Source organism: Gadus macrocephalus, chromosome 10, assembly GCF_031168955.1.
Source record: "Gadus macrocephalus chromosome 10, ASM3116895v1".
NCBI classification, from domain to species: domain Eukaryota; kingdom Metazoa; phylum Chordata; class Actinopteri; order Gadiformes; family Gadidae; genus Gadus; species Gadus macrocephalus.
The window spans coordinates 16947057-16967706 of NC_082391.1; the positions used below are offsets into that span (position 1 = coordinate 16947057).

Below are 20650 nucleotides of genomic sequence, written 5' to 3' on the forward strand. Positions count from 1 at the left end.
CTATTGTATTGTGGTAAATGTAACTATTGTATTGGAACTTTATTTCTACAATGTGCAATTATGCATTTTGACAAATTGTATTTTCTATTTTGTGAAACATATTTATGCAATAAAAGTTCCTAATCATAAATCGATTTCTAATGGATTTTATTGTATTTGAGCCAATTATTATTAACCTCTGTGCTAATCAGTACCACATTATGACACATACAGACCCATTCAGTTCAGTAAAAACTGATGAAACACTACTGGACAGAACCACTGCAAATGTATTGCATTTTATTTGTTTCAGGGCAGGTTTACTCACTCACAGACTGAGGTTGATTGAGGTTTCCAGCCCAAAATATAACTGTAATTACTCCAAAAAATTGTATGTTGTATACTAGCAGGCAAATCTACTCTTTATCCCTCCCTAATTAATTAATTAATTAATTAATTATTTCATTATGTATCAACTTGTGTTGGTGCGGGTGTGTGTCTGTGCAGGTGTGGGGATGTTTATAGATATGAATAGTGCAGATGAATGTGCGTATACAGATACCGACATTAGATGAGGGTCAACAGTATAATGGATTTAGGTTTTTTCTTTCCTTCAGTAATGTGAAGAATTTAACAAACAATAAGGTATTCTAGATTCTTCCAATTGATTTGCAAATATTTCACATTAATTGATAACATTGCATGGGTGAACCAATTGAGAAATGGATTGCAACGACTGAATTCAACAAAATATGTGAAAATAATACATGGAATAATTTAATAAATTAACTTTACAGAGATAAAGATTGGTGAATGTAAACAGTTGACATACAGCATGATATAACGCCTCTTTTCTTGCACTGCAGTACACCATGTTATGAAATTATGCAACAATGTGAAAAAAAAAATTGCTAGTGCATTTGACACTAATGTATATGCTTGTAGGCTACATCTCAAAAGATATCTGAGAGAAAGAAGAAAGATTTGCTTAGTTTCTAATTTAAAAAATGTCACTACTGTAGGCCGTGGATGGCATGCATGTCCTACCATTTACAACAAGACATTAGTATACTGACATGGTTTTCTACAAGTTAAGGTCACTGATTTGATGACAAACAAAATGCTAGATCTAACCCTTGCTTTGATTACTATAGTTAACACTTAAAGCTTTAGCATGAAATTCTGTACTATATAATTCAACGCATTACCAGTGATCCTAGACAACATTAGCCAAATGTCTGGGGATATTTGACTGACAGACTGGACATTGGTAATTATTTGGTCTCTATCGATCCGTATCATTATGTGAAACTCATTTACCTGGTGATAAAGGTATCGTTTCTGTTTCAGAAAGTGCACCAATTCCATTTGAGGCAACCTAAGAAATGTTTTCTATGAGCTGTGTTTCGGTCCAAGATCCATTGAATCGTGTACATTCGGCTGCATAAGTTATTCTTTTCTATTGTTGGATCTAACAACCCGAATAATAACAGATTACACTTTATACATCCCTCAATCTTGAGTAGTGTCCAAACATCGTCACATTTAAAACCATACAGTGTATTCCAATTAACCTTTTACATAACTAAAAACAAATAATACAAATCTTCAAAATAATGACTTCAGTTCCTAAGTTTAAACGTGGGTTTGCTTAGCAAGGCAACATTAAGAAGACTTCATTGCAAGAGGGATTCGATTACAGCCTCTGGCTTTGCAGATCTCTTCCTGTTAGGAGATAAGCACACAATCAGCATTATCACCAACATGTGAACTGCAACCATTTTTCGTAGAATAACCACATACATTGATAATAATATACAAGCAAACTTTAGAGAAAAGTGCTTTGAAAGCATCAAATAGTTTTCTTGATACATATGGGAATATATTATCTTCATATGTTGAGACTGCATGGTGTCATGGGTACCTCCTGCCGGTCTTGGGTCGACCGCTTTTGCTGCTCTTGGAGGTCCGGGGTCTTTCTAGTTTCATAAGGGACTGGCGCATACTCTCCTCTGTGTAGGCCAGGTACACATGGGACAGGTCCACCTCGAAGGGCTGGGGGGGACGCATGAGAGAGCACGGACAGAAGGCCAAGTCAAGTACGCAAAACGCATGTTTGGTCATCCTACATACATACACATACAACCATGAGAGTGGAAGCATTGTGTTTATGAAATGCCATATTGTATATTGTTCTCACATCTTTTTCTTTCTTGTCCGGTGCTGGGGTCTGTTTCCTCATATTGTTACCAGTGTACGCCACGCATTTCTGAAAGAAAGGGAATGGAAAGAGAACTGAAGCTGAAAAACTGATTTTACCCAGAACCCCAACCTCATTCTCAGTCAACCAACGGCAGGATATATTCTGTGACAACAAGATCCAATTTGTGTGCGTCTAACACGTGTAATTTACCACTATGGATGTTTGCATGGAAAATGTCATGGATGACATGCTCATCCATTCAATCTATCCCCAAATGTTTTGGGAATTCTAACTAGCATGGCAAGCTTCATGAGTGTTTTCAGAACTCACCAGTTGCCACTCTCCTATATCTTCATTCCAGTGCACATAGTTTTCTATCATCTCCTATCATCAAAAACAGTAGGAAAAAAACATCAGCAGCAAAGCAGCAAAAAAAAGTAGAATATATTCATATACACAAGATGTACATTTCAAAGTCATTCAATGTTTGCAATTCATGTTAAAAAAGTGGGTCAGCAGCATACCCTATTACAGCAGTTTAAATAAATGACATAGACATATTGAATCAGGAAATTAAGGGTCATTTTGGAAAGGACACAATGGGCATTTACAAAACTTATATCACACATTGAAGAACATATCTCCATGGGACCCACACATCTCCCAGTGGCACACACAAAAACATTTTCCGGTAATCCAAATCTCAGATCGACACCGACACACTCTGACACACAAAAAACGTCTCAAGCATAACAGCCCCTAGTGACTCACATATATCCCAATGATTCACACACACACACACACACAAACAAACACACATTTATGTCTCTCAGTCAGACACACGTGCACAAAGCCTGGCATGGCCAGACGAACTCCACCTGCACTCAGTGAGACGCACACAAACGCACACTCCCACACACACCTGGTAGTCCTGGGGGATGAAGTTGTCTATGATGAGCATCTGGAGGCGGAGTTCGCGGCTCAGCTGGCGGATGTTCTCCAGCAGGCCTTCAATCTCCCTGTGATGCTCCTGCTGCAGGTCAGCCATCTGACACACAGGGGGACACAATGCCAGCGCTCTGTGAGCCGCCAACGCTCTGTGAGCCGCCAGCGCTCCGAGAACCGCCTCAGCCCGGCCTCCGGTTCAGCCCTCGCTACGCTAACCCCAGTTTTGACTTTTTATTTTTTGCCATTTGAGAACTCTGTTATTCACGTTTGGAGCGTTCAATTTGAGCGTTTTTAGCCCCATTCACTTTCCCTATTTAATAATTGCATTATAAAAAAATATAAAACGATAACATATAAAAAATATAGCAGCGAGCAGCAATGTGGGGGTCAAGCAGAATAGGACTCCATAAACTAATTTAGCTGGAAAGACATAATCGGTTAGGTGGCTACATCACGACCGTCTCAGTGATTTCACCTACAATGAAAGCTATTGGCAAATGGGTATCACAATGAAAATACGTTGAAGTTGCTGGAATAGACAACGCACCCCTAGAAGGCAAATGTCACCAAATTGTTTGGGTGTCCCCAGGATAAGGTCATGAGTCTATGTACCAAGTTTGGCTATGATATGCTAAAGAGTTGCTGAGAACAGGCTTACTTTCTGTTTGACGGCTTTGCCATCAAGTTTGATTGGCTGTCACAACAAACTGTTTTGAATTTGAAAAAGCTGTTTGATCAATTTGATCAGCTTGTTCTGGAGATCACATATTGCAAGTTTCATGAAGATTGGAAAGAATTTGTGGCCTGTGGATATGTACTATTGATTTTGGCAACTTTCAACATGGCGGCCAAATTCTGATGTTTCCATGAGTAATGATTTATTAGCTACATGAAGAGGTCTGACAGAATCACCAGACTTTAAAAATAAGTTTGATATATACTCATGTGAGTTAAAACACATCTTCATTAATTACAGCGCCCCCTAGAGTTCAAAGGTCACCAAATTAATTTAGTGTCCCCATGACAATCTCATGGGTCTATGTACCACGTTTGGTTATGATATGTTGCTGAGAAATTGGCTTACTTCCTGTTTGGCACCTTCGCATCGAATTTGATTGGCTGTCATGGCCAAACAGTTTTGAATATGAAAAATCTATTCTATGTTTTTTGTGGCCCATGATCTGACCATCATCTGTGCCAAGTTTCGAGATGATTGGACACAATTTGTGATAGGAGATGCATTTTGAAGGTTTTTGACATAAACCAAGATGGTGGAAAATCCATCATGGCGCAAAATTATGACCAAGGTTGAACAAGGATTCCAATGATACCTTGATTTTGAATATTGGATGAATGGGTCAAAAGTTATAAACATGAATGTATGTGCAAATTTGACCTGTTGCTGGCGCTAGAGCTCATGAGCTAGCGACTACAAATTTGCTGTGGGGGTTCATGGGACTGTCCTGAATCAGTGTGCCAAATTTCACAACTTTTGGCCATGGCGTTCTACGGGCTGCCATAGACTCCCATGATGGCAGGATAATAATAATAGGAAAACGTAGGATAACAATGGTTGTCTTGCAGCTTCCCTGCTTGACCCCAAAAACGTACAAAAAAAAATGGTTGTCTCGCAGCTTCGCTGCTTGACCCCCAATAAAATCTGCAATGGTTGGTCTATAAAGGTTGACAGCCACTACATTGAAATATTCCCGAGATTTTGGTAGTGGTTTTGTGAAAATACCTACAAAACTGTAGGACAAGATAATTAGGCAAAATTAATATAACAAATAAAAAGGGAAGAAGAAAAAACAAGCCACAGTAGTGTGGTTTGCTTTGCAAACACACTAATGAGTTCACTTCTTCCTGATCTGGTGTTTCTTACCTCTGACTTTGCCGCCATCAGCATGGTCCAAACCTTCTTCAGCTTCTTGGTCTTCCCTTGGGCCTCCTCCTGCAAGCTGGTGTATTTCTCTTCGATGTCCAGACGCTCTTGCTGATTTGGGAAGAGGGAAGAGTAGGTGGCTATGTTTAATACAGTTGTCAAGCTTCCCTTAATGGCTCCCGACCCCAAGGTTGGGAACCACTGGTTCCAACTATGATGTTACCTCAGAATCTGACTCAGTAAGAGTACGCTAGTGGATTATACCGCTTTAGTCAGGTTGGCCATGTTACAGGTATTATCAGCATACCTTTCTGACATGTCACGGAAAGTTCAGAATTAATCAGATCTCTGATAGCCGAATCACTTCCACACATCAGGCAGTTCTTTCACCCACGTTCAGTGGCTGGCACTGATAATTCTCATGAGCTTGACAAGTTTTACAATAATGACTTCATGCCAGTCATGTCTCAACATCGAAACCAAACTACACTGGCATGATGCTGCTGTGGTGGTGTTTTCAAATAATCAGGGCTACAGGAGGCAGGGCTTCCAAGTAAAGCCGCCATCGAAGCAGATTTTATCACGGTTCACATTGGTAACGATTTATTGTCCACAGCCGAAGAAGAATACATTTGATTGTACAATTTTGACCTTCAAGGCATGGCTATAATATCAGGACTTTCAATTTCAATAACAACAGGGCTGATGACGTGCTTGTCTTAAGTGCTGGTCTTAAGTACAGTTTTTTGTATTTTTATAGGTCTATATTCCTACAATTTGAGAGACTATTTCTGGCTCCAAACAGACAACAGGGCTGACATCACCACAGGCCGCTTGGAGGCGGGTCGGGCTCAATTTGGCCCAACCTCGGAGATGGTCCATAGTAAAGTCTGTAATGGGAGACTTCAGATCTGACGTAGCAGCAGTATAGTGCCATGGCAGGCTAGAGTGTTCAACTACCACCCTAAAGGTTCTGGGTTCGATCTGCCTTCTTAGCCTGTTAGATCAAGATGCCTGAGCCCTTATTGCCCTCAAGCTAATTGGTAATTATTGAAACCCATAAAACCGATACCTCTTTCTCCTCCAGTTCTCTGCGAAGTTGCTCAGCCCGTCTCCGGCGTTCCTCCAGTTCATTGTTGGACTCCTGCAGGAGCTTCTCCTGCTCCTCAGCCTTGGCCAGCAGATCCACGCCTCCCACAATCACCTTCTTCTCCAGGGCAGACAACTTCTCCAGCAGCAACTGGTGCTCCTGCCTACATTGGATACAGAGTATTGAGGCGAAACGTCATTAAAGGGCCAGTGAACCACAAATGCGAAATCCTATTATTTTTCCCGTCTCCACCAACAAGATTGTGAGTGTTATTCTCTGCTCCCAACTCAAGTCAATTCTTACCTTGACGTCACATCATGACAAAGGAAAAGTATGCAAGGGTATGCTAATGCAGCGGTGTCAGTAGGTGTGTGGAGCCCCGTCTGGGCAGTGGTCGGTTTTGATGGCCGAGGGAGGTTTAGCTTCTCATTTAAGCTTACATTCCATATACAACATAGGTCACAATTACGCTCATACACTTACATCTTATGAAGATCTCAATGCAAACAGCATTGTTTTTTCCCCTCCTAGCTTGCAACGTCAAGCTGAAACTCGGGATTCACCTAAAACACTTTAGACTCGGTTTACACTCAGTTTACACTCAGCTTAGACTCAGCTTATGCCGCTTTTCCACCGCACATGTAGCTCGACTCGACACGACTCGACACGACACGACTCGACACGGTAGCAGCACGGGTGCTTTTCCACCGCAAATAGTACCTCCTGGACGTGGGCGGGGTCGGCTGCGCGAAAGGGCCGTGACGTATTTGTGTACGCGACGCAAACAACACATACGCAACCCACACATGGACAGAACCCACATAACAACAATGGAGGACATCGATCGCATTACTATTATTAGCTGGCATGTTGAAGAAGTTGGAGAAGTGGAACATGTTGGCTGCGGCGCTGCTATGGATGTTACCAGCATGGTTGCCATGTCGCTCTCGTGACTTCGTCACACTCTCTGGCCAATCAGTCGCCGGCCGTCTGCCGACGTCACCTTTTAGCATCGGCTCAGCTCGCTTGGAACCTAGAGCGAGTAGGTACTAGAAAAAGCAGCCACTTCAGGTACCAGATACCATGGTACCGCGGTGGAAACGCAAAAAATGCGAGCTGAGTCGAGTCGTGTCGAGTCGTGTCGAGCTGGTACCATGCAGTGGAAAAGCGGCATTAGACTCAGCTTAGACTCAGTTTAGACTCAGTTTAGACTCAAGATAAGTTTGTATTGTCCGTGTTAGACGCAAGCTCAAAAATAAGCTTCACACTTGCTGTCATGCTTGTGAAAGTAGATTGATGTCTGAATCAATTCCTGCATCCATGTCCAAGTCGCTGAAGGAACAGCCCGACGGTGGAGGCAGTTTACTCACTGAGCTTTGAGCAGGTCCTTCTCCCTCTTCTCCAGCTCGGCCCTGGCCTTGTTCCTCTCTTCCTCCTCCATGTCTAGCTTGGCCTCCAGAGCCTTTCGCTCCTCTTCGATCTTCGCCTGCATCTCCAACATCTTGTCAGGGGAGACCTTCTTCTTCCCTTCAACATGGACAGGAATAAAAGACATTAAACGAGGGTGTGTGTGGCAGGCATGATTTTTCTGGTTAGTTGTTTTCTTTTTAGTGGAGGGGGCGGGGAAGGAGAAAAACATGGATTCAGGTCATGACAGGTTACATTGTTAGATGACATTTTAAACCAATATGCTGCAAGAACAAAAAAATGTGAGGGTCAGTTGCGGACGAAGTTCTACAAGGAATCTCAATATCCATTCATTAGGATTCCTTTGATCGGTATTTGTCTGGTAGTGAGCAGAGCGACAGATTACCAACTTGCTATCAAAGAATGAAAAGCACCTCAGTAGAGGGATTTGAGATAGTCCTTGGACTTTGTGGAGGATTCTCTCCAGGACAAAGTGAATAGAAAAGGGGCAATAGCAGGACGATGGAAGACAAACAGATGCACACAAAAGGATGTGAATAGGAGAGTGTTAACATGGGTTAGACCACAGGACTTCTCCTGCATCGTCTGACTTGTCTGTTGTAAAAGCCAGCGGGTCGGCCAAACATTGCAGTGGGCTTGGTTAGGGGATGGTGAGCAAAGCTATGCCACAAGTGCATTCAGGAGCATTGAGGATTCTCACACCAACCTCTGTCTTCTTCAATTAAGGTGTATAGGGAGCCAGCAGTCGGCATATTCCAACCAATCAAAGTAAGGGGGAGAGAGGGCAGGGGAGAGCGAGTGAGACAGAGAGAGAAAGATAGTGCCACGTTACAACAAGAAAACCTTTTTATACTCTACAGGGTGAAAACACTTCACAGTCAGGGTAGATTGAGGACAAGGTAAAGGGAGCGAAGGGAGACTGTCAGCATGACAGAATGAGGATGGTCAATGGGAAAGGGGGTAACACCTTGGATGTCTGCTGATCAACATACAAAATACTATCCTTTAGAAACAATCCTGTCCTGTATAGTTTATTCTGAGTTGAGTTGAACAAACCCTTTTTCAAATCAGGTGCTGTACGGATTGTTACTTTGTTGCATGGAAGTAAAAGTGTCATCATCAGATGATCTTCCCACCCACAGGAGTTTTACTAATGACTCAAATCTCATCACAAATAAAACACACCATGATGTGACTGTTCCATCATGAATGGTTCCAAACCAGACTGTGTACAAATGTCAAATGATTCCATGATTATCATCAAAGCCTTTTGCGGACCAACTCATACACAACTGATGCTGCAAGAAGGTCATGGCAAGTGGGAAACAGCAGTCCTCCTCCAATGTTTGCACAGTGAGGGAAATTAAACAAACAGAAAATTGAGACATATTGAGTACATGAGACATATTCCTTTAAATCGAGCAGGTGAATCGAAAGATGGATTACCCGCCCTATATAGCCTAGTGTAGACATACTTATACTGCACCCTTTCACCAAAATATCTAATGTATTGAGAGGATTCAATTATACTTGAGTTTAACTTTTAATCCTAGTGTAAAATAGTGCAGCAAATGGCTTTTTGCAGATGGGGTTGATTATGATGGAGTGGGTTTGTTTAGGCTATCACTCTTTGTTAGTTGGAATCCAAAACTAAACTCTTGCGACACAACTGCACAATTTAATTGAAACAATCTATATGCACGTTGCTCGGATTAAGCTTGATCTTATTAAGTGCAGTGATTAATGACACATGCACAAGATGTTCTCAATTTCGTTGTTTTTTACCAAAACAACACATATAATATATATAAGAAAACATTAGGAGAAAAAATACGATAGAATCTCTAATTAGACAATGTTCATGTGATTTTATGCATCCGTAGTGTTGTGAAATAAATTATTGCACAATGATCGTGAAACCGTCAATCTGTGGTTATTCCTCAGACCTCAATCGTACTTCAACATCTATAATTGCTGCATCCCTACTTAGCGAGAGCCCTTGTTGACTGATACGGGGACATGCACAGAGGTAGCCATTTGCAATGAATGAACTCTTCCGGCCCACAATGAACTCTTACGAACGACAAAATAGATCAGATAATAACATGAGTCCCAGTTATATCATGAAGCCATATCGCGTTAGTGTTGCAAGCAGTGTACCTTCAGTTGTGACAGGGGGACTGATGGGGGTCTGGGTGGATGTGGGCGAGGGGTAAAGCAGTTAGGTCAATCGGTTGGGGTTAAATGGGCTCGGAGCTTTGTAAATGGAGCTTAACGTACACACACACACTCACTGGTAAGAGCCTTGTTCTCAGTGGTGGCCTGCAACACTGAGGTGAAGCAGACAGAGCCTGAGCTACTTCCTCTGCTTCCTGCAACAAACACATGGGAGGCACCACAGCCACCACACAGAGAGAGAGAGAGAGAGAGAGAGAGAGAGAGAGAGAGAGAGAGAGAGAGAGAGAGAGAGAGAGAGAGAGAGAGAGAGAGAGAGAGAGAGAGAGAGAGTCGCCGGCAGTAAGGGTGCAAATCTTTTGGTGACTTTCGTCAGTTGACAGAATTCTTGGGGTCAAGAATTCAATTCTAAATTCCCCATTCAAAATGAAACTTAAAAATAAACTTACCTCCCACACATACTACTAAAAACCTCTCACACATCCTACCGAAACCTAACATCTCTCACCAACTGGTTGGCCTACTACTGACACACTACTGAAAACCTCTCATACATACTACTGAAAAACTCTTACACACAATACTGAAAACCTCCCACACAAACTGTTTAGTACCTTTCACTCGGAATGCTGAAAACCTCTCACACACAATACTGAAATCCTCTCAATATACTACTAAAACTCTCTTATTTACAGTATTGAAACTCTCATATACAGTATGGAAACTCTTAAATATATAGAATTTAAACTATCGTACATACACTACTAAATACAAAAATAGTCAACTTTAAGAAGAGAATAGAACAAGTTAACCAAAGCCACAAATAAAAGACAAAATACAGTTGCCAAAAAAAGATTGAGAACCTTCTGAATCATCTGCATTAATGACTCCTAAAATATTCAGGTTTTTTGTAAGAGATAACAAAATATAAAAACTGTGTTTAAAAAAAGTAGTAGTAGTCTGTACAAATGAAATTAACTTTTGTATCTAACGTTCCTGCATTCCATGTCTCTTCGTTCCAACATTAAAGGGACACTGTGTAATATTTTAAGTCATTTATTACCTCAAATCAACGTATTCATTCATAAATAAGTCCTCATTGGTGTAAAATCATCTCTTCCAAAAATTTCACTTATCCTCCTGAGCGAAGAATAATTAATATGTAGTTACATAGGACGGGTAAGCTTCATGGAGGCTTCCATGTTCTTCCGGTCTATGAACTGCCGAGAGGGACAAAAAGCACTACGTGGTACAGGAAATGCAAACGCGTTTTCACTCTGAGCCAGCGTGAATGATGACTGAAATAATTCACTATCTTGCTCGAGGAATAATTACTCATACATCATTAGCTTACACTAATGATTCAATGCAGTTTGAAATTTGTTTGAAATAAAGAACCTCATCATCACTCGAATGACTCGATGGAGTAGTATTGGGTGTCATGACACAGCTTCTTGGCACATACTGCCCTCCGTAGTTTTTGAACAAGCGAGCACTATTAGTTTGAATGCAATATACAATTGTACCACTAGATGGGAGTCATTTTTACACAGTGTCCCTTTAAGGATTCTAACCCTCTGCTTCCATCAAGATCTTCCCACTTCTGCAGCACTGTCCTCCGACACCACCTTCCCGGTTTCCTCACTGACCCGGCTTGACTCCCACATCAACCAGCTTCTGCTCGTTTGCAGTAAGGCTGGGCGATATGGACCAAATGCATATCACGATATTTGCAGAATGTTGATATAAGATGTATATCGATATTTGTTGACGCAATAACATAGTTAACGTTGCCGCACTCCAACTCGTCATTCTACATCGGGGGTGCCGCTGTGCTTTTATTTCGTCACTGTGCACGTTAACCTGCCTTGCTGACTGCAAACTGAATCCTAAATTGGGTGTAGGCAAGCGTAGCTATTTTACAATTAATCAGTCAAAAGCAGTCAGAGCAAGATGTGGCAAATGCCACCGAACTCCCTCCGCTCTGCATCGGCACCAACAGCAGTTCCCCCCCCCCGCGGTCCGTTACGGAACCCCTGGACCTCATCGCAGTGCCCCGGATCTATCATAAACTTGGCGCAGTATTCAACAAGCAACACGCCTAATCCTTGCCACCACATCGCCACTACGACTGCGCCATTGACCTGTTGCCGGGCTCGCCACTACCCAGCAGCCGTCTGTTCAACCTCTCCCGGCCTGAGCGGGAGGATATGGAGGGGTACATCCGGGACTCGCTCGCGGCAGCACTCATCCGCCCCCTCCTCCTCACCCATAGGGGCAGGGTTGTTCTTTGTGGCCAAGAAGGACAAGACCCTTCGCCCCTGTATCGACTTCAATGGTCTCAACGACATTACGGTCAAAAATAAATATTCACTGCCCCTAATTGACTCAGCCTTTGTCCCCCTGCAAGGCGCCACCATCTTCTCCAGACTGGAGAAGCGTACCATTAGATCCTCATCCGTGAGGGGGACGAGTGGAAGATGGCCTTTATCACACCCCTGGGCCTCTTCGAGTACCTCGTCATGCCGTTTGGTCTCACTAATGCCCCCGCCGTTTTTCAAAGTCTCATGAACGATTGTTTAGAGAATGTTCATGTGATTTTATCCGTAGCATTGTGAATTTAATTATTGCACAATAATCGTGAAACCGTCAATCTGTGGTTATTCCTCAGACGTCAATCGTACAATCCCCATCTATAATTGCTGCATCCCTACTTAGCGATAGCCCTTGTTGACTGATACGGGGACATGCCCAGAGGTATTCATTTGCAATGAATGAACTCTCATCTGAACCACAAAATGGATCAGATAACATGAGTCCCAGTTATAACATGAAGCCATACCGCGTTAGTGTTGCAGGCATACCTTTGGTTGTGACAGGGGGACTGATGGGGGTCCGGGTGGATGTGGGCGAGGGGTAAAGCAGTTAGGTCAATCGGTTGGGGTTGAATGGGCTCGGAGCTTTGTAAATGGAGCTTAACATACACACACAGGCGCCGAAGCGCCGCGGTGCACATTTCACACGAGTCAATTGCCGCCCTAAGCACCAATATGAAGTGTGGCGCTGCAGCACCGATGTGATTATGTTATGAAAGAAGCAGATCAACAAACATAGCCGGAATAGGCTACCCTAACGTTATACCAGTTGTTTTATCACTACATAGATGCATTGTGGAATTATTTATCTAGTGCATACAGTGACGTGAAGGCTAGTGGGCCGGCACGCCACCGAGCGCCGGCACGCCACCGAGCGCCGGCACGCCACCGAGCGCCGGCGCGCGTCTAGCCGCAGCCGGTGTGGGCTAGTACGTCGGAAATAATGGGGGTGTTTTCTTTGACGCGCCGGCGTGTGTTGGGCTTAAGAGCCTTGTTCTCAGTGGTCAATGACATTCAGATGATTTTCTCACAGTCTCTCTCAGAACAGACTGAATGTCAAACCGATTCTACAGCGTCTCCCGGAGCACCGGCTGTTTGTCAAGGCGGAAAAGTGCGAAGTACCACGTGCCTTCTACATCCTTCCTGGGTTACATCATCGGCCATGGGAGGGTGGAAATCGAACCGGCGAAGGTGAACGCGGTGACAGAGTGGCCCATCCCTTCCAACCGGAAACAGCTACAGCGCTTCCTTGGCATCGCCAACTAACCCTAACTTTATCCGAAACTACAGCCGCATTGCAGCTCCTCTCACCTCTACTGCTATGACGTTCTGCTGGACTCCAGAGGCGGATTCAGCCTTTACTCTGCTGGAACACCGCTTCACCTCAGCCCCTGCCTCGCGCAGCCGGACGGCAAGCTCCAATTTGTGGTGGAGGTGGACGCCTCAGTCTCTCCTCCGGCTATCATCCGCAGACCAACGGCCAGCCAGAGAGGGCCAACCAGGAACTGGAAGGCATGCTGCGCTGTGTTACCACCGCCAACCCCGCCTCCTGGAGTGACCACCTTCCCTGGGTAGAGTATGTGCACAACGCACACCGCAACGACACGACCGGGATGTCGCCCTTCCTATGGTCCCTAGGCTACCAGCCGCCTCTGTTTCCAGCGCAAGAGGCTGAGATCGCTGTCCCCTCAATGCGGTCCCATATTCTACACTGTCAGCGCATCTGGAACAAGGCTCGGGCTGCGATGCTCCAGGCGTCCGCCCGCTCCCAGCATCAGGCAAACCGCCACCGGACACCGGCGCCCCTGTACGTCCCCGGAGGGAAAGGTTTGGCTCCTTGCTAGGGAGCTTCCACTGAAGGTGGCATCTCGGAAGCTCGGTACATCGATACGTAAGACCGTTTGAGATTGAGGCTCCCTGCTTAAACCTGTCTCCACCTCCCCTCTGGCGGTGACGGCAACGGCACCGCCGCCACCCCGCATCGTTGACAACCTCGCTGTCCTCCGACACCACCTTCCCGGTTTCCACACCGACCCGGCTGGACTTCCACATCAACAAGCAAATAAACATTTTGACTTTACAACCCTCGTCTGTTGTCATGCGTTTGGACTCCCCCTTCCTTGGGCCGTAACAGTACCATTGATATAAATAACTTTTATTTCCCAAAAAAGATTATCTGGTCTTCTAGAATAAATAAGACCATCTAAATCATATGGAATGATCATTAATAATATTTAAAATGATCATGTTTTTTTCACTTGGTATTAGTCAAATACACTCACACACAAACACTCGAGTGTGTGAGGTTTTTTTAGTATATATTAGATGTTTTCAGTCGTTTCTGTGAGAGGTTTTCAGAAGTATATGTAAGAGGTTTTCAGTGGTGTAGATTAGAGGTTTTTAGTAGTATGTGTGAGGGATACATTTGAATGAAGGCCTATACGGTCCATCCTATCTTATGGTAGCCAGACCCCCCCCCCCCCTTGAAACAGTATTGTACTTTCTAAGAAAATACAATTATTGAAAAGTTGTATGAAATGTATCGGTGAACCAATGTTCTACGTACACTCAAACATGTTTCCTTTCAGCATTTCACACCTTACATTTCCATATAGATAGTAAAAAGGGAAAGTACCAACTGATTATTAATCAATCGGATGACTGCAGAACCTATATCCATGGATCTTATTAATAACTGCAGAAAAACCGCATGGAGACATGCATGCATCTGTGCAGAAATCTCCTGTCACTCTATAGGTGTTAACCCACAAAGAGGATATCTGCTAATTTCACACAATTCCACGTAGTCATCTTCAAAAAACAACTCATACATTTCCTTAGCAGTATCGACACGTACACACACACTTACTTTTTGTCTGTGCGTTAACTCTTTCATAGCTACCTTAAAAAAGGTACAATATTCATTTCCGCATTGAAATATCTGAAAACAACTTGACCTGTGATATATTTGGGTTTTGTACTTCAAACCTACCCCGAAATCCTTTTTAAAAGATTTTTCTAAAGTTTTAGTCACGGTAACAGTCCGTTACATTTTGAAGTATGGCAATGGCGTCATATGGCCTTTTCCCCTAACAACCGGGTAAACCCACTAAAACAGAAATACTAATTTATTTATAGGGTATATCTTCATATAGATCTACAATGTGTTATTTTGACAAGTGGCTCATGCCAGAGATCAAGACAAGGCCCACAACATACTCGTCACAAAAACAGTTTGACAACAGAGTGTCATAGGTTTCCAGTAATGTTACATATTCTGCATGGAAACTGCTGAAAACGGATTTCCATTTCGACAATTTCAACAATTTTGATTCGTGCATGACCCCTGTGCCTTTCAATTTAAGGCCAAGGCCGCACGTGTGGGAGGGGCTTGTGAGCGAGTGAGAGGACTCCTCCCTACCTCTTCTTCTCCTGCGGCCTTCTCCCGCCTCTCCTCCTTCCTCGTCTCCGTCGTCCAGCTCCTCGGAGCCGCTGGCCTCCGAGCCAGAGATCTCCTCCCCTGGACGGACACAATGAAGCCTCTCAAAACGGATTCCAATTAAAAAAAACAACAACAACATAAAACAGAGAATTTTCCCAGGCCAGGTAAAATGAGATCCCTCATGTTTGATCTAGATATTCTAAGACAATTCCATATACATCATATTCACCTTCAAGAGATAATATGTACCTCTTAAATGTACATAGGACTTTAATTTTAGATACTGAGAAGACGCCGTTATCCAGCTTTTGGTATCGACTTTTACAAATACATTTTCGAGCAGTAATGACAAAAAAAAAAAAACGGACAGAGGGTAGAGTTGCGGGCAAACGTTAAAATAATTCTTGAGCAGACAACGTCTCAGAGATGCAGAGATAACAACACATCGTATAGATGACAGACGTCACAGACCCATGCGGCCAGGAGGCTCTCGGTGGCCGCTGGGGGGGGGGGGGGGGGCGCGGTCCGGGGCTTACCTTCCTCCAGCTTCTTCTTGAGGTCCTCGATCTCCTTCTGGAACTGCCGCAGCAGTGCGTCCTTGGGGTCCTCGTTGATGCGGGCCTTGTTCTTGATGTTCTTGGCCCGGTTGGCGTAGCGCAGCGTGCTGATGGTCTCGTCGTAGTTGTAGTCCGCAGGGCCGATGTTCGCACACTGGCGGTCGGGAAAAAACAACAGAATATTCACGAAACCGCTGTGATTCAGGGGTTCGGCATTCGTTCTCGCCATCGAAATATTGCAAACTCTTCGATTCATTAGAAATTTATGTATAATAAATCAGTTATAGTAACAACTATCCGTGAGATTTAAGTGTATTTTTCGCATTTATTGTTTAAATTAATTAGCTGAGTTGAAGGATGTTTCCAGGATTGTTTACCCTCGTTTAGCCTACCATCATGGTCTTGGAGTTGCCACCAAGCGAATCCTGCAGCAGGCGGGTGAGTTTGGAGTTCCTGTAAGGCACGTGGGTGCTCTTGCCGTCCACCAGAGCGGAGATGACGTTCCCCAGGGTGGAGAGCGAGAGATTGATCTTGGTGGCTTCCTTCAAGCGCTGCCCCGTGGCGCCTGTCTTCCCTTGTCTCTCCGAACCCTGGATCGGACCGGCATATTGAAACGGTCAGAGAGTCATCAGCGTGACGATAAACTAAAATGCATATTACGGTATCTGTATCTGTAGGATATTTGAGTTTTTTTTTCTTCATAGGTCCGACTCACGGCCAGGTCGACCAGATGGAGTTTCCCCATCCGCACGTGCTGGTTCCCGTCCACACCTTTCTCGCTGCACTCGATGGTGATGGTGAATATGGCGTGGGAACGAGAGCTGTGCTCGTTCATGTTGGTGGCACCCACAGAACCTGCCGATTAGGGGAGAGGGAGAGGGCGATTCATCCACATTCAGTGCCCGCGGGTTCATTGGAGTTGTCCAAAAGATGATGATTTTGCTTACGGTTTTTATGGCCCAGTGTCATGATTCTGTCCATGTCATCTGCATTGTTCACTACGTATCCTGAGAGGTCTTTGATGTAGACGCCAACATCTGGCCTTTCTTTAACCTGCCGAGGGACAAAAACGATTATCAGCATCCATTATAGGTTTACTAGGGAAATGCATGTGGACACACTGAGTCACACTATAGTTATTAGCCAAACAAGCAATGCAGCGTATTTTGAGGAATTTACAATAAATGAATATAAATTGTAAGGGTTTCTAGGTCTAAACTTGAAATATCACTGGAATAATGACCAGGGCTAGGGTAACACTAAAGTAAAAAACCAAAGATTCGCTAGGACCACAAGAAGATAAAACATAATGTAGTTTAAAGGTCCCATGGCATGAAAAATTCACTTAATGGGGTTTTCTAACTTCAGTTTTTGCCCTAGCACTGTATGGTTAAGGCCTTAACAACACTAGGGCCCTGCTTTAACTACCAATGAATTTCGAAAAAATTAAAATTTATATATACATATATATTTATTTTTTATTATTATTATTATTATTATTATTATTATGCATTAAAGGTCCCATGACATTCCACCAGGTGTCGTTACAAGCCGTTTTGGAAATCTGCCAAAACGGCTTGTAACGGCTCATCTATCCGTCACACATCTAGGTGGACACGCCCACCTGTGATATCATAAGGGGCCGATTTCCAAAACGGCTTGCAACGGCTAATCACCCCACACTTGGTGGCATGTCATGGGAACTTTAACAAATTACAAAACTCTTGTAGGGAAAGAAAGCATACTTCCAGCAGGTACAAAAAGTATAGATAAATAATTTGTTGGCAATACTGTTTACAACAATATTCGTGCCATAAAGCTTTTTGAATGGAATTGAAGGTGGGCACGGGGGAAAGTTCTCCCCTGCGTCATCCGAATTGGAACGGACAAGGGGGGAAACGGGGGATCCGCCGTTAGTGTGGACAGAAACCCTCACTGAAATCCGCAGGCCCCCCCGCCACCCACGGCAAAATACCCCCACCTTCACTAACTCATTTCCGTTATCACACCGGTGCCGCAGCGCCGCAGTGCGCATTTTACGCTCATTAAGTTCCGCCCCTAGCACCAATAGGAAGCGTCGCGCGGCAGGACCGTTATGATTATGTTTTGAAAGCAGCAGATCAACAAACATAGTCGGTATAGGCTACCTTAACGTTATACCAGTTGTTGTATGACTACATATATGGCCCTGAAGCCCATGATCCTCTGTTTGTGCTTACAATGATGGTCACATTAATTCATAGTTACTTTATCTACTGTCGGGCACTTTGTTTACACTTCACGTCACTTTACACACTTTATTTACTGTCATTGCTCATTATTTTTGCATTGTGGAATTATTCATCTACTGCATCAACAATCTCCATATGTACAGGACCTTGTATCAAGCCGGGATGTACCAAACAGCTTTAAAGAAGTGTTTTTGAATATTTACAGAACACGGTCGAAGGCTGCGTGCACCTCCACTGTAAACAGAGCGCATTGTACCGTGGACGCAAGCTGCTCAGGACCACACCCCCTCCCTCCTCCTTGACCCACCTTGCTCCCCCTCATTTGCATTAAAGCTACAGACACCGAAACGGCGCGTTGGGAGAAATGTGCTCAATGTGCGACTGGCTCGTAGTGGCTATAATTCTGCACCTCTGCTGAATTTCGGGAACGTCTTCAAATACTGTTTTAGGGGCCCACAAATACCTATACTAAAGCATCCATATTGCATTACACATTATATTAATACAATTATATAAATTACAATAATTATAATAATATCAATATAGTTTTATAGCTAGTATTTGCAATTGGACATATATTCACCTCAAGCCTCTGCAACTGATCCTTGCCCAGTAAGTCCCTAACCTCTTCATTGTAGATCTCCAGGTATGACACACGGACCAGAAACCTAGAGAGAGAGTAGATAGGCTGTGATTAGAATGTTCAACCAGAATAGAATAAAATGGGTCAGGTTTACCTTTTATTCATAGCTCATATAACATTACAATAACATTTTGCCATACCGGGTGTCACCCTCTGCCTTTGCGATGTGACCGAAGACATGAGCGAAGGAGTTGGGAATGATGCCCCTGAGCTCTGGCACTGCCCTTACGCCCTCCATGGTGAACGTTTTACCAGTGCCAGTCTGCCCATATGCAAAGATAGTTCCTGTAATACACAGCAGGGGTCAGTATCAGTATACATGACTTCCTACAATAAGTCCTTAAAAAATAACTAAATTCCCCATTATTATTGCCTACATTGACGTTTTCATAAGTTATACAGTAACCCATCTTAGTATAACATTTGTATGACATGTATTTTAAATGTAAAGGTTAATCATAATAAAAAAAACGATATATGATTATAAATAACTCAAATGTCGTTATTTCCATGAGTTTACCATTGTAACCCTCTAAGACTGAGTCTATGATAGGTCGGGCTGTGAGATTGTAAACATCAAGCTGTTTGCTGTCTGGCCCAAACACAGTGTCGAAGGTGAAGCATTTGGGCGGTTCATGCTGAGTTTCTAGTTTGTTAACGGTGATGGTCCCTCGGATCTCGTCCACACTGACGGCCTGTTTGCTGCCCATCTGTTTCTCCTTCTGGTTGAGTGGACGACATCTCACAACAACCTTGACGTTGTCGCTTATCTCGGGTTTGTCGTGTTTATTACTCTGTAATAAAAGGTGTGATTGTATATTTCAGCGTTGACTCTCTCTTGTAAACAACATATACGCAACAAACTAGAAGAGAAGATGGCGATATAGAGGCCCATATTTCATGGATAATGCAAGATGCTAAGTGGCCCTTTAAAACGAATTCGTTTTTTATCATATCAGCCATTAGCCAAATCGTTATTGTGAATTTTGCAATTGGGGCAAATAGTAGACAACAAAGCACTACATGCCATCCTCCACCAGCGCACAATAATTAGTCAAATTATGATAGCTAAATTCAACATCGATTGCTTGGCTGCTAGGAAAGCAGACAAATGCTAAGCTGCAGAATGAGCTGATGGGATAGCACAGCGGGACAAAAGCACAATTATTTACAAACGTATCTCAAGAGAAAGAGACATTTTAATGGGGGGGATCAGTAATCTCAATGAAGCGTTAATCAGAGGAGTGGCATCGGTCCACTTCAATAGAAGTATCTGTTAGCATCACATCAGATCGGAGGAAGGGAGGATCCCTCCGCAAACACACAATCACTCAGAGGCGGGGCCGACTTACCGGCATGTTTGAAGTGTAGACTGTAGCGTCTCACGCTGATTGTATAGGGACTGTGAAGCTCAAGCGCTTAAGGCAGTTTTTTGTTTTTATTCTAGGTTGATTTATATGGCAGCGCTGTGCCCATAGTATCCGTACCCTGGAAACACTGTTGTCACGACGGACTGGCTGTGCGGCTGCGCAGTGAGTGAGGAGCAGGAGAACCAATCGGCAACGAGAACACATAACCGTATCAAATGTAAATTCAGTTATGTGTAAAAAAAAAAAATAACAATCAAAATCTCTTATCAACCTGACGTTAAACAGAATAAATTAAATACATATTAAATGAAAGACCATTTTCTACCA

At 43.5% G+C, this 20650-nt stretch overlaps 1 protein-coding gene across 2 annotated transcripts; it reads right to left on the bottom strand.

The window, feature by feature from the left end:
- Window positions 1-259: 259 nt before the first annotated feature.
- Window positions 260-20497, bottom strand: kif3a (kinesin family member 3A). 2 transcript variants are annotated; one of them, XM_060062903.1, is made up of 18 exons: window positions 20306-20466; window positions 19474-19747; window positions 19094-19238; window positions 18894-18978; window positions 17027-17132; window positions 16795-16934; window positions 16472-16669; window positions 16059-16233; window positions 15502-15600; window positions 9825-9902; window positions 7473-7629; window positions 6085-6265; window positions 5013-5123; window positions 3105-3230; window positions 2513-2566; window positions 2180-2248; window positions 1904-2034; window positions 260-1704 (listed from the first exon to the last, which is right to left on the bottom strand). In XM_060062903.1, exons 1-18 carry the CDS (start codon window positions 20309-20311, stop codon window positions 1656-1658), a joined length of 2184 nt encoding a protein of 727 aa, XP_059918886.1. In that variant the 5' UTR covers window positions 20312-20466; the 3' UTR covers window positions 260-1655. The 2 variants fall into 2 exon arrangements, with proteins under 2 accessions (XP_059918886.1, XP_059918887.1); XM_060062904.1 differs by lacking the exon at window positions 9825-9902 and having other exon boundaries at window positions 20306-20497.
- Window positions 20498-20650: the final 153 nt, after the last annotated feature.